Source organism: Carassius gibelio, chromosome B2 (assembly GCF_023724105.1).
Source record: "Carassius gibelio isolate Cgi1373 ecotype wild population from Czech Republic chromosome B2, carGib1.2-hapl.c, whole genome shotgun sequence".
Taxonomy (NCBI): Eukaryota; Metazoa; Chordata; class Actinopteri; order Cypriniformes; family Cyprinidae; genus Carassius; species Carassius gibelio.
Window position 1 is genome coordinate 1,497,134 of NC_068397.1, and position 14,951 is coordinate 1,512,084.

At 41.5% G+C, this 14,951-nt stretch overlaps 1 protein-coding gene and 2 long non-coding RNA genes across 3 annotated transcripts in view; all 3 read left to right on the top strand.

The window, feature by feature from the left end:
* The window catches only part of LOC127950469 (uncharacterized), a 92,643-nt gene that overhangs the window by 42,186 nt on the left and 35,506 nt on the right, over positions 1–14,951 (top strand). The window lies entirely within an intron of this gene.
* On the top strand, positions 19–12,072 carry LOC127950448 (gastrula zinc finger protein XlCGF26.1-like). Its single transcript, XM_052547511.1, has 2 exons — positions 19–376; positions 10,735–12,072. The coding sequence occupies exons 1-2, from the start codon at positions 292–294 to the stop codon at positions 11,967–11,969; spliced, it is 1,320 nt and encodes a 439-aa protein (XP_052403471.1). The 5' UTR covers positions 19–291; the 3' UTR covers positions 11,970–12,072.
* On the top strand, positions 5,880–10,225 carry LOC127950470 (uncharacterized). The gene is made up of 3 exons (XR_008152471.1): positions 5,880–8,182; positions 8,253–8,392; positions 8,428–10,225. It is a non-coding gene; the product is annotated as an uncharacterized LOC127950470 (long non-coding RNA).

A 14,951-nucleotide genomic window follows, 5' to 3' on the forward strand; every position in this document is an offset into this window, starting at 1 on the left:
GCGGCGGCGCTAAAGCGCCATAAAGCGTTTTCTAACCGACGCTAAAACTCAAGAAGAAGAACAATCAGGGTTTTGCTAGCTTACGTTAGCGTCTAACGCTTTATTTATAATATACCCCGTCTCAAAATGTCGTACATCTAGTGCTGCTGACTATAAATATGCGTGTCTGGCCCAAAGTGCGGCGAATATTGCATTAATCCGGAGTCAGACCACAATGAAGACTCGTTTCCAAACAGGCCAAAACCACTCCAGTTTCTTCATCTGAGGACTTCATCACATTCTGATATAAAGATGGAGTTTATAAAAGAGGAGAGGGAAGAAATGAGGATCCCCGAGCCCTGCAGAGTGAAAGATGAGCAAACAGAGGAACCTGGAGGTTTGATTCCTCTTTATGGACTGATTACCGAGACAAACATGCGGTGACTGTGAAATAACAGATGACATAAATAAGGGGAAATATATATTACTCCAGTTCTGTATTTAAGTATCGTGCCAGATTCCATGGCAATAGTATCTGAATGTCGGAACTGCTGTTAAAGAAATCCTCTGGTTTGAGTGTTCACTCTTGCTGTAATTCTGAAGCTCTGTGACTTTCTTTGTTTTGTTTTGACTCGCTCGTGTTTACATAATATTCCCTTTTCAAGCTTTAAAAGAGACGCAAAGACACCATAAACGACTTCAGTTTGAGTGTAACAATACGTATTTTCGTGAAAAACAACAACAACCGAAGTGTTTATTTAGCGACAGTCTTAAGCTATGAAACAATTGCATATTATTTACTTGTCTCTCAAGTTCTATTATTTATTCTTTATTATTTGACCCATGACTAGGGCTGTGCGATATGGGGAAAATATCTAATTGCGATTTTTTTTTTTTTTTTTTTGACAGATATTGCGATTTGATTTGCGATTTTTTTATTTTATTTGCTAAGTCAAGTTTCAACTTAATATTGTCAACAATGTGCAGCACAGCATGATTACGAAGTATGATTATCATTATCCTGGTGAAAAAAATAAAATAAAAATAAATTCTTACAGTTTCCATGAAACCACTACAAAATTAGGAATCCAATAGGAATTACTATTGTTCCATTTTTTTTTCTGCAGACAAGATTATAATGGTATAACTAATTTTATAGAATTAACTTAGTTACTGAATTTCACTGGAAATATTTATTTTTGATATAAAAAAAATGAACTTTATTTATTTAGTCAATCATAAAGTATTACATGTTACACTGTATTTGGGATTTTAAGAACAAGTGGAAAATGTGCTAAATGTTTCATTTCATTCAAGAGAAATTAGCAAGCAGTTATACAGAAAGTACATTTTGTTTAACACGGCGCCAGGCGCGAGCTGACACCGGTTGCGCGCGTGAATCAAGCCATCCATACTGCCAGATGCGCACGTGGAGATTTGCGGTGCAGTGCGCGCGAGAATATAACTGAGCGTTAGAAACTGACTGCGTGAATGTAGCGAGTATGAAAGACTCACACTCACACGGGATTCGCGCCGCGTGGGGACGAGAGGAGCGAGTATAGAGCGGTTTTCTGAATTGGGAATAGCGAACATGCAATAAGGGATGCTCTTGATATGCATTGTGACGCAGCTCTTGTAAATTATATATTTTTTTTCGTTGTCTGTCTTTTCAAAGCTTAAGTCAATGAACGTTTTTCTTTAGTTTTACGCCATAATCCCACTCTTTTATGGTGGGCTTATACACAGCTGGCTAGAGCAGTGCTGATTGGGGAGAATGCAGGTGAGCTTGCTCTATTGGTTAGTAATTCTGTCACTGAAGGCTGACAGTCAAGCTTAATTGCGTCCACATCGCAGCCTTTTACGATTAGCAAATCGCAACGTCTCAAATCGCGATTTCGATTTGATTTTGATTAATCGCACAGCCCCACCCGTGACGCTGTGTAAGTCATAACATTTCCATCATTTGAGGATTGTTTTGCATTTGTTGCATTTTCATGGCCACAATGTTGTAAAATTGAGAAGATAAATCATTTTGACACCTGATGGTTCTCCATTCATTCCCACGTCTAAAAATGACATGAAACGTCACATTTTTATTTTGATGGGCTCATGAACTGTCTTTGTTTTTTATGTGGTATTGTTCTCTGAGGTCTACATATACTTTAGGAGATTTGTACAGCAAAAAGCACAAGTAATGGGTTATTTCCTGTCCTGTTTTATCCCCCTTAATCAGAACGCTCTGTTTGAATAGATGTGGAGGATTGTAGACTCGGAAGTAAATGCTGACTGACGTGATTAGCTAACAGTTGTGTGTTTGACAGCCTACATTCCTCACAGATTGACACTGCTGTTATTTTGGTCAAAAACACATAAATAACTCTATAGCTAAACGATCTGTAGTAACAGACAAAGCAACAGTGATCTCGTAATGAAAACAGTTACTCAGAAATGTGCGACCGGATCCAATAGTTGCACATGATTATCTTTTAGTTTAATATTTCAGAAAATCCCTTGTCATAATTTTACCTTGTTTGTAAATGAATCTGCATTCAACTCTCATCGTAAAAACTGCATGCATGAATTGGTGGGCGGGGCTAAACAGACAGCGAGGTAGAATCTGTGGGCGGGGCTAAACAGGCAGTGAGGTTGGTTGGGATTAGGGCTGCTCTGATCATGATCGGCCGATCATTAATGCGCATCCCTTCGGTAAAGCCGGTCCTCTAATCAGCTGTTAATTCACTCAGGTGCGTGATTTCACATAGAGCAGCTGTTACTACACAGAGCCGTTCAGCGAGGTTGAATCTGTGGGCGGGGATAAATGGGCAGCGAGGTTGAATGTGTGGGCGGGGATAAGCGCGCAGCGTGGTTGAATGTGTTCGCGGAGGATAAACGGGCAGCGAGGTTGAATCTGTGGGAGGGATAAATGGGCAGCGAGGTTGAATTTGTGGGCGGAGAATAAACAGGCTGCGAGGTTGAATCTGTGGGCGGACAATAAACGGGCAACGAGGTTGAATTTGTGGGTGGGGATAAACAGGCAGCGAGGTAGAATCTGTGGCCGGGGATAATTAGGCAGCGAGGCAGAATCTGGGGGTTGTGATATAAACAGGCAGCTAGGTTGAATCTGTGGACGGGGATAAACAAGCAGCGAAGTTGAATCTGTGCCCTGGGTTTAAACGGGCAGCGAGGTAGAATCTGTGGCCGGGGATAATCTGTGGGAGGGGATAAACAAGCAGCGCGGTAGAATCTGTGGGTGGGGCTAAACAGGCAGCGATGTAGAACCTGTGGATGGGAATAAACGCATCGAGGTTGAATCTGTGGGCGGGTATTAACAAGCAGTGATGTTGAATCTGTGGGCGGGGATTAGAGGTCGACCGATATATCTGGCCAATATTTGTCATTTTTTTTAATATATCGTCATCGGCCGATATCCGTGTTTAGTAGCGCCGATTTAAAGTCAGGCACGTTGGCGGGCAGCCCCGTGTTATTGGTGCGGTGGAAAGTGCTGCTGCTGCCACTGCATGTGAAGCACCCCAAGCCAAAACCTTTGGAAGATTCAACAACAGACCTGGGAGATAAAGGTAGTCAGAGAATTTCACTCTGTAAATGGGGTGGAGAAGTTGGCAGCTCTTACAAACACTGCAGCGTGATTGAGGGCTCCGTTACTCCGGCCCGCTCACAGACAGCACCGCGCTCGGAGAGACAGCTGTCCTGGAGCTGCCCAGAACGGTGAATCACATTTGTTCGGAAGCATGGTTTGATGCAGACAATAACCATTTTTCCATCCAACTCATTTGTATTTAGGGATGTCAGTATTTGATCATTTCCATGATCGATCGTCCTTTAAATTAACGATCAAGTAATAACCTTAATGCTGCAAAATGCGTCTGCAGCGGTATTATTATTATGTGCAAAAGCCACTTGGAAAAAAGCTTTCTCACCCGAATTAAAGGGGTTTTAGTCTGAATAAAATGCTAGTAGCAGGACTGTAAAATGAATAAATGTGATTATGATCATTTGATAAAATGAAGAGAGCACACCATATGTTTAAGATTATTTCAAGGAGACCGCTGAATGAGTCTCTTTAAATGGTTTCGTGTTGCTCGTTGTTGTATTTTAAAACGCAACTGCAATGTTTTCAAATGACTATGGTAGTGGTGCAAAGGATCATCATTTATCCATGATCCGTTCGGATCAATATCTTCTGTTCGGCACACACGTGCCCCGCGGATTGATTTATGAAAAAAAAAAAGTTGAGAATGTTCAGTCCACACTCAGTGGTAATGCCGAGCGGAGGAGCGCCCCACACATTTTGGCTTCCCTGTCAGATATAATGATGAAGGAAAGAGGTTAGAGTGAAAAGATTGCGCCAGATCTTTATGAACAGGAGAAGAAAAAAGTTGTGGATGAACTATCCCGAGCATCCTCTGTTGCGCTCACGACAGATGGGTGGACGTCCAGGAGGACGGAGAGCTCTGTGACGATAACTGCTCACTTCATCACAGCAGACTGGAAGATGAGAAGTCTGGCTATTATGTTAAAAAGAATATATTATGCCGTGTGCACTAAGGTGATTTCATATATTTTAATTTAATAATGTAATGTTAATTTAAAAAAAAGACAAAACGGATGTTTATTTGTCCTGGCCTTTTTTTTATTTTATTTTTTAGCTGATCCGAAAAAAGATCCGATCCATACGAGGACGAGCAAGCGCGGGTTTGACGATGTATTTGGAGGTTATTGCTCACGTCTCGTTCTGCACATATCCAAATGTTTCCATATTCGCAATGTATCTGAATGTTAAACTATAATTTTTTTTAAAAAAACTTTATGTAAACTATACAGAAAAAAATCATCCTCTTCACATGAGCAAAAACGTCCTTGGCATGACAGCAGAGAGGACCGGTATACAGTCTATTTAAACTGACCAGTGTAACTTTTTAAATGTTTGGTTGACTGTACTTTATTTTAATAATGAACAGACTGCGATGTAAGTTTGAAATTAGATTTGCAAAAACTAATTTTTGAAATTAGAAATGCACTTAAGATGTTCTGTGTCATTTACACCAAACACAAATATTGCTAGTTGCTAGTGTGTTTGCAGCACTACTGTTATTTATTTTTTATATATATTTTTAAAAATATTTTTCAGTTTAATTGATTTTTATTTCTAAAATTGTATTTATTTAAATGTATATTTAAGTTTACATTTATGTTCCAACAAACTTGAAAATTCTACTTGATAAATGTAAATGCTCTAAAACTTTTATGTAAATGATTGATGATTGACTGAATTTAATACTTGGTCAGTTTATTGATTTGTTTGGTAAACTTTGGATAATTTTTTTATTTTAATACTGTGCAGTGCACTAAATTAAGAGTCGAGAGATGGTTCAAGTTAGTGCTCAATAAATGATAAGTTTAGAAAAAATTAGTTGTGGATCCACTTATTATTAGTGTGACATTTTAGCATGCAAATCAAGAGGAAAACTCCAAGATATCGGCCCTAAAAGTTGGCAGCACATATCGGTCATCAGCTGACCCTGACCTATAAACATCGGCATCGGGTATAGAAAAACCCATATCGGTCGATCTCTAGCAGGGATTAACAGGCAGCGTGGTTGAATCTGTGGGTGGAGGATAAACAAGCAGCACAGTAGAATCTGTGGGCGGGGCTAAAAAGGCAGCGAGGTAGAACCTGTGGACGGGAATAAACACACAGCGAGGTTGAATCTCTGGGCGGGGAATAACAGTCGGTGATGTTGAATCTGTGGGCGGGGATTTACAGGAACAGAGGTTGAATCTGTGGGCAGGGATAAATGGGTAGCGAGGTTGAATGTGTGGGCGGGGATAAACGGGCAGCGAGGTTGAATGTGTGGGCGGAGGATAAACGGGCAGCGAGGTTGAATGTGTGGGCGGAGGATAAACGGGCAGCGAGGTTGAATCTGTGGGAGGGATAAACGGGCAGCGAGGTTGAATCTGTTGGTGGAGAATAAACAGGCAGCGAGATTGAATCTGTGGATAATGATAAACGGGCACCGATGTTGAATCTGTGGGTGGGGATAAACAGGCACCGAGGTTGAATCTGTGGGCAGAGAATAAACAGGCAGCGAGGTTGAATGTGTGGGCGGAGGATAAACAGGCAGCAAGGTTGAATGTGTGTGTGGGCGGAGGATAAACAGGCAGCGAGGTAGAATCTGTGGGCGGGGATAAACAGGCAGCGAGGTTGAATCTGTGGGTGGGGATAAACAGGCAGCGAGGTTGAATCTGTGGCCGGGGCTAAACAGGCAGAGAGGTTGAATCTGTGGGTGGGTATAAACAGGCAGTGAGGTAGAATCTGTGGGCAGGGATTAACAGGCAGCGAGGTTGAATCTGTGGACGTTAGATTAACAGGCAGCGATGCTGAATCTGTGCTCGAGGATAAACAGGCAGCGAGGTAGATTCTGTGGCCGGGGATAGTCTGTGGGAGGGGATAAACAGGCAGAATCTGTTACATCCTAGACTCTTACATTCCAGAAGATTTTGTTTTGGCAGACTTGGTTCAATATAAGATGTTCTTAGACTAACTACAAAGTTTTATTACATTTCTTAATTATAAGTGTAAAAAAAATCTGTGTATTTATGTAGAATTTTTTGGCAGGGCTAAACAGGCAGCGAGGTTGAATCTGTGGGCGGGGATAAACAAGCAGCAAGGTTAAATCTGTGGGCAGAGGATAAACAGGATGTGCGGTAGAATCTGTGGGCGGAGCTAAACAAGCAACGCGGTAGAATCTGTGGATGGGTATATGGTCAGCGAGGTTGAATCTGTGGGTGGGGATTAACAGGCAGCCATGTTGAATCTGTGCCCTGGGTTAAACGGACAGCGAGGTAGAATCTGTGGCCGGAAATAATCTGTGGGAGGGGATAAACAAGCAGCAAAGTTGAATTTGTGGGTGGCGGATAAACAAGCAGCGAGGTTGAATCTGTTGACGGAGGATAAACAAGCAGTGCAGTAGAATCTGTGGGCGGGGCTAAACAGGCAGCGAGGTAGAACCTGTGGACGGGAATAAAAACGCAGAGAGGTTGAAACTCTGGGCGGGGATTAACAGTCAGTGATGTTGAATCTGTTGGCAGGGATTAACAGGTAGCATGGTTGAATCTGTGGGTGGTAGGGGTGTAACGGTACGTGTATTCGTACCGGAGCGTTTCGGTACAGGGCTTTCGGTATGGTGCACGTGTGTACCGAATGACCGAATGCAATATTTTGTATGCGTAACATATACATTTTCGTGTTTTCAAACGAACATAATAAGTGGCAGAAGTCTCCACGTTCAGCGCAAATCCCGCCCTGCAGCTGATTCTAAGGCCGGTGACACAGTGGTTGTGTGGCGTGAGCGTGCGTTTCGGCTGCGTGTCAGTTGTGTGACGGCTGCTTCGTGTTTTCTGTGTCTTTACACACCAGAATCGTGCCTGACGCGGCGCTGGCACACTGCTGCTACAGTGGGTGACATAGAGTGAGGCAGACGAGGCTGACAGACGAGGATCTTGTGTTCATGACAGCAATATCTATACTTCATGATGAGCATAAATCTAAAGCCTACTGATAAAGGACACCGTCAACAGTATTGACGGCAAAATAGACTATATTTGACAGGTGCAATATGCCAGTGTGTCACAGGTCTAAAAACTGAAACTGTTGATGCTGCAACTTTACAGTTTGGAAAATTTATATATATTTTTTAAATATGAGCAGGCCTACAAGCTGGTATTGGTAATACACTGTAATTATAGTTATTTATTTATATTTTTGTTAAAGTTCATTATATGATGTTGGTTTGAGACTGAGAGTATTTTATTTAGTGGAGAACTTTGCAGCAGTATTTTATTACTTATTCTTTTTTTATTTTATGTATATTTTATTAAAAAGTATTTTAAAAAGTGTAAACAAATTGTAACAAAACAAGTTTATAGTAATAAGCAACCTGCAGTTTAATGTTTGCATTTCTTTCCCTTACTGTACCGAAAATGAACCAAACTGTGACTTTAAAACCGAGGTACGTACCGAGCCGTGATTTTTGCATACCGTTACACCCCTAGTGGGCAGGGATAAACAGGCAGCGAGGTTGAAGCTGTGGGTGGGGATTAACAGGCAGCGATGTTGAATCTGTAGGCAGGGATGAACAGGCAGCGAGGTAGAAACTGTGGGCAAGGATAAACGGGCAGCGAGGTAGTAGCTGTGGGCGGGGATAAACAGGCAGCGAGGTAGAAGCTGTGGGCGGGGATAAACAGGCAGCGAGGTAGAAGCTGTGGGCGGGGATAAACAGGCAGCGAGGTAGAATCTGTGGCCGTGGATAAACAGGCAGTGAGGTAGAAGCTGTGGCCGGGGATAAACAGGCATCAATGTTGAATCTGTGGGTGGGGATAAACGGGCAGCGAGGTAGAATCTGTGGCAGGGGATAAACAGGCAGCGAGGCAGAATCTGTGGCCGGGGATAAACAGGCAGTGAGGTAGAATCTGTGGCCGGGGATAAACAGGCAGCGAGGTAGAATCTGTGGCCGGGGATGAACAGGCAGCGAGGTTGAATTTGTGGGCGGGAATAAACAGGCAGCGAAGTAGAATCTGTGGGCGGGGATAAAAAGGCAGCGAGGTAGAATCTGTGGGCGGGGATAAACAGGCAGCGAGGTAGAATTTGTGGGAGGGGATAATCAGGCAGCGAGGTAGATTCTGTGGGCGGGGATAAAAAGGCAGTGAGGTTGAATCTGTGGGTGGGGATAAACAGGCAGCGGGATAGAATCTGTGGGCGGGGATTAACAGGCAGCGATGTTGAATCTGTGGGTGGGGATAATCTGTGGAAGGGGATAAACAGGCAGCGAGGAATCTGTTGGCAGGGCTAAACAGGTAGCGAGGTAGAATCTGTGGGCGAGGCTAAACAGGCAGCGAGGTAGAATCTGTGGGCGGGGCTAAACAGGCAGCAAGGTAGAATCTGTGGCCGGGGCAAAACAGGCAGAGCGGTACAATCTGTGGCCAAGGATAAACAGGAATTGAGGTAGAATCTGTGGCCGAGAATAAACAGGCAGCAAGGTTGAATTGGTGGGAGGGGTTAAACAGACCGTGATGTCAATCTTCTTATGCGTAGTTGGTTCTTATTCACACTGTTACGTCTGTGTTTTTCTCACACAACCTCTGTGATAATTCCAGAGCAAATTACCTACCGTTTTTCAGCAAACTCAGTGATCCTCTGAGAAAACTAATCCCGTCCGAATGCGAATGTCTGTGATTGCCGGTGATATTTTATTTCACAACGTGTTTCCTTGTGTGTTTTGTCCAACGTGAATTATCGTAGATGCTCTTACTGCGCGGATGTTTGATATATTTGCTTAGAGGCAAATAAATAATAATAAAAAAATAATACAATTAATAAAATCAAGAGCAAGATCGCGTAAACTGTTAATACCAGCTATTGTAATATCAGCATCAGGTAAGATTACTCACGTTCATTTATTTAACGTTACATTTAATTAAAAAATAAAAAATAAATAAAAAGGAAAACAAGTTAAACTAAAGGAACCACACATTAACATGGTTTTACTATACTAGCCATTTAGTATTTATTGTGTAATAATACTAAGGCAATCATTCTGAATGAATGCAATGCACGCATACAGAGTGCGTGATCTCTGTGACGCCCAGATGCTCAAATCAGACCCTCCCACCTCTGTAATAAACACAGAGATACTAGTCCCGTCCGAATTGGTACATGAAAATCACAGACGTCAGGTGGTAAGAATCGAAACTCAAACGTAGTTTAGAAAACTAGTCCCGTCCGAATAGTGCTTTAGAGTCTTACATTCAAGAAAATTTTGTTTTGGCAGACTGGGTTCAATATAAGCTGTTCTTAGACTAACAACAAAGATTTATTATGTTTCTTGATAATAAGTGTAAAAAAATCTGTGAATCTATGTAGAATCTGTTGGCAGGGCTAAACAGGCAGCGAGGTTGAATCTGTGGGCGGAGATAAACGGGCAGCAAAGTTGAATCTGTGGGCGGCGGATAAACAAGCAGCAATGTTGAATCTGTGTGCGGAGGATAATCAAGGAGTGCAGTAGAATCTGTGGGCGGGGCTAAACAGGCAGCGAGATAGAACCTGTGGACAGGAATAAACACACAGCGAGGTTGAATCTCTGGGTGGGGATTAACAGTCAGTGATGTTGAATCTGTGGGCAGGGATTAACAGGTGGCGAGGTTGAATCTGTGGCCGGGGATAAAAAGGCAGCGAAGTAGAATCTGTGGGCGGGGATAAAAAGGCAGCGAAGTAGAATCTGTGGGCGGGGATAAAAAGGCAGTGAAGTAGAATCTGTGGGCGGGGATAAAAAGGCAGCGTGGTTGAATTGGTGGGAGGGGTTAAACAGACAGGGATGTCAATCTTCTTATGCAGAGTTGGTTCTTAACCACACTGTTACATCATAGAGTCTTACATTCCAGAAGATTTTGTTTTGGCAGACTCGGTTAAATATAAGCTGTTCTTAGACTTACAACAAAGATTTATTACATTTCTTAATAAGTGTAAAAAATCTGTATAAAAAGGTGTGTATTTAGAGGGTTAAAGCATTTTCAAAGTTTCATTTCCTTACTAAGAACAAGGGCTTATTTATTTATATTTGTTATTTAGAAACCTTTTATGTATCGCTTCCAGGTCAATGCAGAAGTGTAAATTTAATTTCCATTGCCTTGACAATCATCAGTCTCTGATAATTTTTTTTCAAATCATGTTTACTTCAGGCCCGATGCAAGTGAAAGAGGAGAGTGAAGAGGAGAATGAGGATGATTATCATCAGCTGGAGGATCCCCAGCGTCTACTCAGCGGACAGAAGATATTGAGCTGCTCAGAAACTGGGAAAGGCTTGTCTCACAAGAGAGCTCAGAAAACAGCCGGTTTTTTCTTCACCTGCCTCGAGTGCAAAAAAAGTTTTGAGTCCAAAGAGCACCTGATGGATCACTTCAGGATTCACTCTGGAGAAAGCTGCACAGACACCGAAACCAACCTGACACAGAAAGCGGCTCCGGGAACGGTTTGCAAACTGCCCTTCACTTGCTTTCAGTGCCAGAAGAGTTTTGCATGTAAAGAGCACCTGATGGATCACTACAGGATCCACACGGTGGACCGACCGTTCCCCTGCGATCAGTGCGACAAGAGCTTCATTCACAAGCAGAGCCTGAAGAATCACCTGAGAGTTCACACTGGCTTGAGGCCACATGTGTGCCATCTGTGTGGCAAGAGCTACATCCACAAAGACAACCTCACAGATCACATCCGGATCCACACCGGAGAGAAGCCTTTCGCATGTGATCAGTGCGGAAAGAGCTTCACACACAAGGGAAGCCTCCTGCATCACATGAAGATCCACACCGGACTCAAGCCCTTCACCTGCCGCCAGTGTGGACGCCACTTCACTCACAAAGGAAACCTGAAGATTCATATACGCATTCACTCCGGAGAAAGACCCTTCACCTGTCCTCAGTGCGGCAAGAGCTTTATCTATCACGGGAACCTGGTGGGACACATGAAGAAGCACTCGGGAGAGAAACTGTACCACTGCACTCAGTGCGGCAAGAGCTTCGTCGAGGCTCGGCATCTGCAGAAACACGTGAAAACGCATGCCACCGAACGACCCTTCATGTGCTCTCAATGCGGACGTGGCTTCTTATGGCACCACAACTTCAAAGAGCACCAGAAGATCCACACTGGAGAGAAGCCGCACGTGTGCTTTGACTGCGGGAAGGCCTTCACCAGACTCATATACCTGAAGCGGCACCAGAGGATCCACACCGGAGAGAAGCCGTACAAGTGCGCTCGCTGCGGGGTGTGCTTCACCGTCTTGGACTCGCTCAAAGCACACGAGCGAGTGCACACTGGAGAGAAACCCTACGAGTGCCCGAAGTGTGGGAAGTGCTTCGGACGACTGAGTACACTACTGACTCATAAGAAGAAGCACTGCCCCAAACTGACGAAGTGAAAGTCACTATTCTTACAGGGATGCTTCATAAATGTTATTTAAATAACATTATATCTGCATTAATATCCTTTGAGGAGCAGTTCATTAAAAATTGAAAATCCAAGATTAGAATGAGTATGTTTCTTCATCAGATTTGTAGAAATATAGCATTGCATCAGTGTCTCATCAGTGGATGTATAATCATTAATCCACAAGTAATCCACAGCGCTTCAGTTCATCAGTTAACATTTGGAGAAGACAAAAGATGAAACAAATCCAGCATTAAGACACTTTTAACTCAATTACATATTCTATAATCCATAATAACACTTCCTCCAGTGAAAAAGTGCATCTCCTGTTGTCTCTCCTGATGAATCCCAAAGTCATCAACATTACTTGTTTGGATTTGTTTCAGCTTTTGTTTTCTTTAGATGTTAACTGATTGACTGGAGTGCTTTGGATTACTTGTGGATTATTGTGATGTTTTTATCAGCTGTTTGGACTCTCATTCTGATGGCATCCATTCACTGCAGAGCATCCATTGATCAGACACTGATGCACTTCTACAAATCTGATGAAGAAACAAACTCATCCTGATCTTGGAAAACCATGGGATGGTTTCATTTACTTAATAATGTTTGTTGTAAGGTGATGCATGAAAAGAAAAAAAAAAAAAAGTGTTGGAAGCTTTAATAGTGAGTTTCCAAAAAAACCTGGAACCTTTCTTCCAGACTTCTAGACTTTCTTCTGATGAACACAAGATAAGATGTTTAGCAAAAAGTGTTTTTATTATAACGGGACCTGAGGCTGTAAAGCTCCAAACGAGAGCCACAGAAACACTGTAAAAGAGTTAAGAACAGAAATATACTGTCATGGCCAAAAATTTCGGCACCCTTGGTAAATATGATCAATGGCTGTGAAAATTCATCTGCATTGTTAATCCTTTTGATCTTTTATTTAAAAAAAAAATCACAAAAATGTATCCTTTCATTGGATAGTAAGAATATAAAATGTGGGGAAATATCATTATGAAATGTTTTTCTCTAATACGCATTGGCCACAATTATCGGCACCCTTTTATTAAATACTTTTTGAAACCTCCATTTACCAGTTTAACAGGTCAAAACGTTCTCCTGTAATTCTTGATGAGGTTAGAGAACACCTGACAAGAAATCAGAGACAATTTCTTCATCCAGAAGAACTCTCCTTCTCACCCCACATTAGGATGATATAGACACACGTCCTCTTCCAGGCAGTTTCGTAACATTTTATGTTGATTGGAAATTCTTAATTATTGCCCTGATGGTGGAAATGGGAATTTTCACTGCTCTAGCTCTTTTCTTAAATCCACTTTACTAATTTGTGTAGCTCAATTGTCTTTGGCTGCACATCATAAAATATATTCTTTGGTTTTACTCATTTTAATGGATGATTAAGGGAATTTGGGCTTTGTTTTCCATCCTCTTTATATTTCTGTGAAACAGGAAGCCATGGCTGGATAATTTCATGTTTATAATCATGCTGGAGTGCTCAAAATTGTGAATATGAATGGGAATATACTTCAGAGATATTTTACTCATAAAAATTTCTAGGGGTGCAAATAATTGTGTCCAACAAGTATTTGAGAAAAAGCTTTATTTCATAATGTAATCCCCCCCCCCCCCATTTAAAATTTGTATTATCCAATGTAAGGATATATATATATATATATATATATATATATATATATATATATATATATATACATTTTTTTTTTCAAAAAGATCAAAAGGATTAACAATGCAGATTTACAGCCTTCTTTGATCATATTTACCAAGGGTGCCGATATTTTTGGCCATGACTAAGTTATTATTTCGCTGTTTTAAGCCTCAAATCTCTCAACTAATCTCTGTCCTTCAGAATATGGTGTGTGTGGCATCAGTGATGTCAGTGTCGTTGGTTCTCACGTGTATCATTAATTATGGCACAGCTGGTGTTTTTAAAAATAGAATGAATGATTTCTATTCCTCTAATCAACTCTACACTGAAATAAGGTCATTACAGGCGCACTGGTCTTCATACTCTCTGCAAAAATCAGTCAAGCCCCATGTGTTTATGATTGAACAGAGTACATTAATTACATAATTTAGTTGTCTCATAACTAAGGCCACAAGTGTGTAGTGTGCAAACTGTACATGATGAAATTAACAAATAAAAAAGGAGCAAAATGTGTCAAGTGTGCCCTGCCTCAAACCGATTTCAGTGCATTTATTATCTCCATTTTTTTGTGGAGAAGGAATGGAAATCACAGTTTTTCCAGGGTTTTCATGAGGGTGGAATCATGGGTCAGTACAGCAATCCAAGCATCAAGTTACAAGCATGCTTTCTTCAACTTTATATCTTCTCTTGAAACTTATATTTGATCTAACAACTGAACATGACGTTTGTTGATAGAACCACGTTTTCAGATTAGTTTAATAATCAAAAATTGAAAAAAGAAAACTAATAAAAATATTTCATTTACAGGTGCTGGTCATATAATTAGAATAGCATCAAAAAGTTGATTTAACTAATTCCGCTCAAAAAGTGAAACTTATATATTATATTCATTTGTTACACACAGACTGATATATTTCAAATGCTTATTTCTTTTAATTTTGATGATTACAACTGACAACTAAGGAAAATCCCAAATTCAGTATCTCAGAAGATTAGAATATAACTTAAGACCAATACAAAGAAAGGATTTTTAGAAATCTTGGCCAACTGAAAAGTATGACCATGAAAAGTATGAGCATGTTCAGCACTCAATACTGAGTCTGGGCTTCTTTTGTCTGAATGACTGCAGCAATGCGGCGTGGCATGGAGTCGATCAGTCTGTGGCACTGCTCAGGTGTTATGAGAGACCAGGTGTCTCTGATAGTGGCCTTCAGCTCTTCTGCATTCTTGGGTCTGGTATATCACATCTTCCTCTTCACAATACCTCACAGATTTTCTATGGGGTTGAGGTCAGGTAAGTTTGCT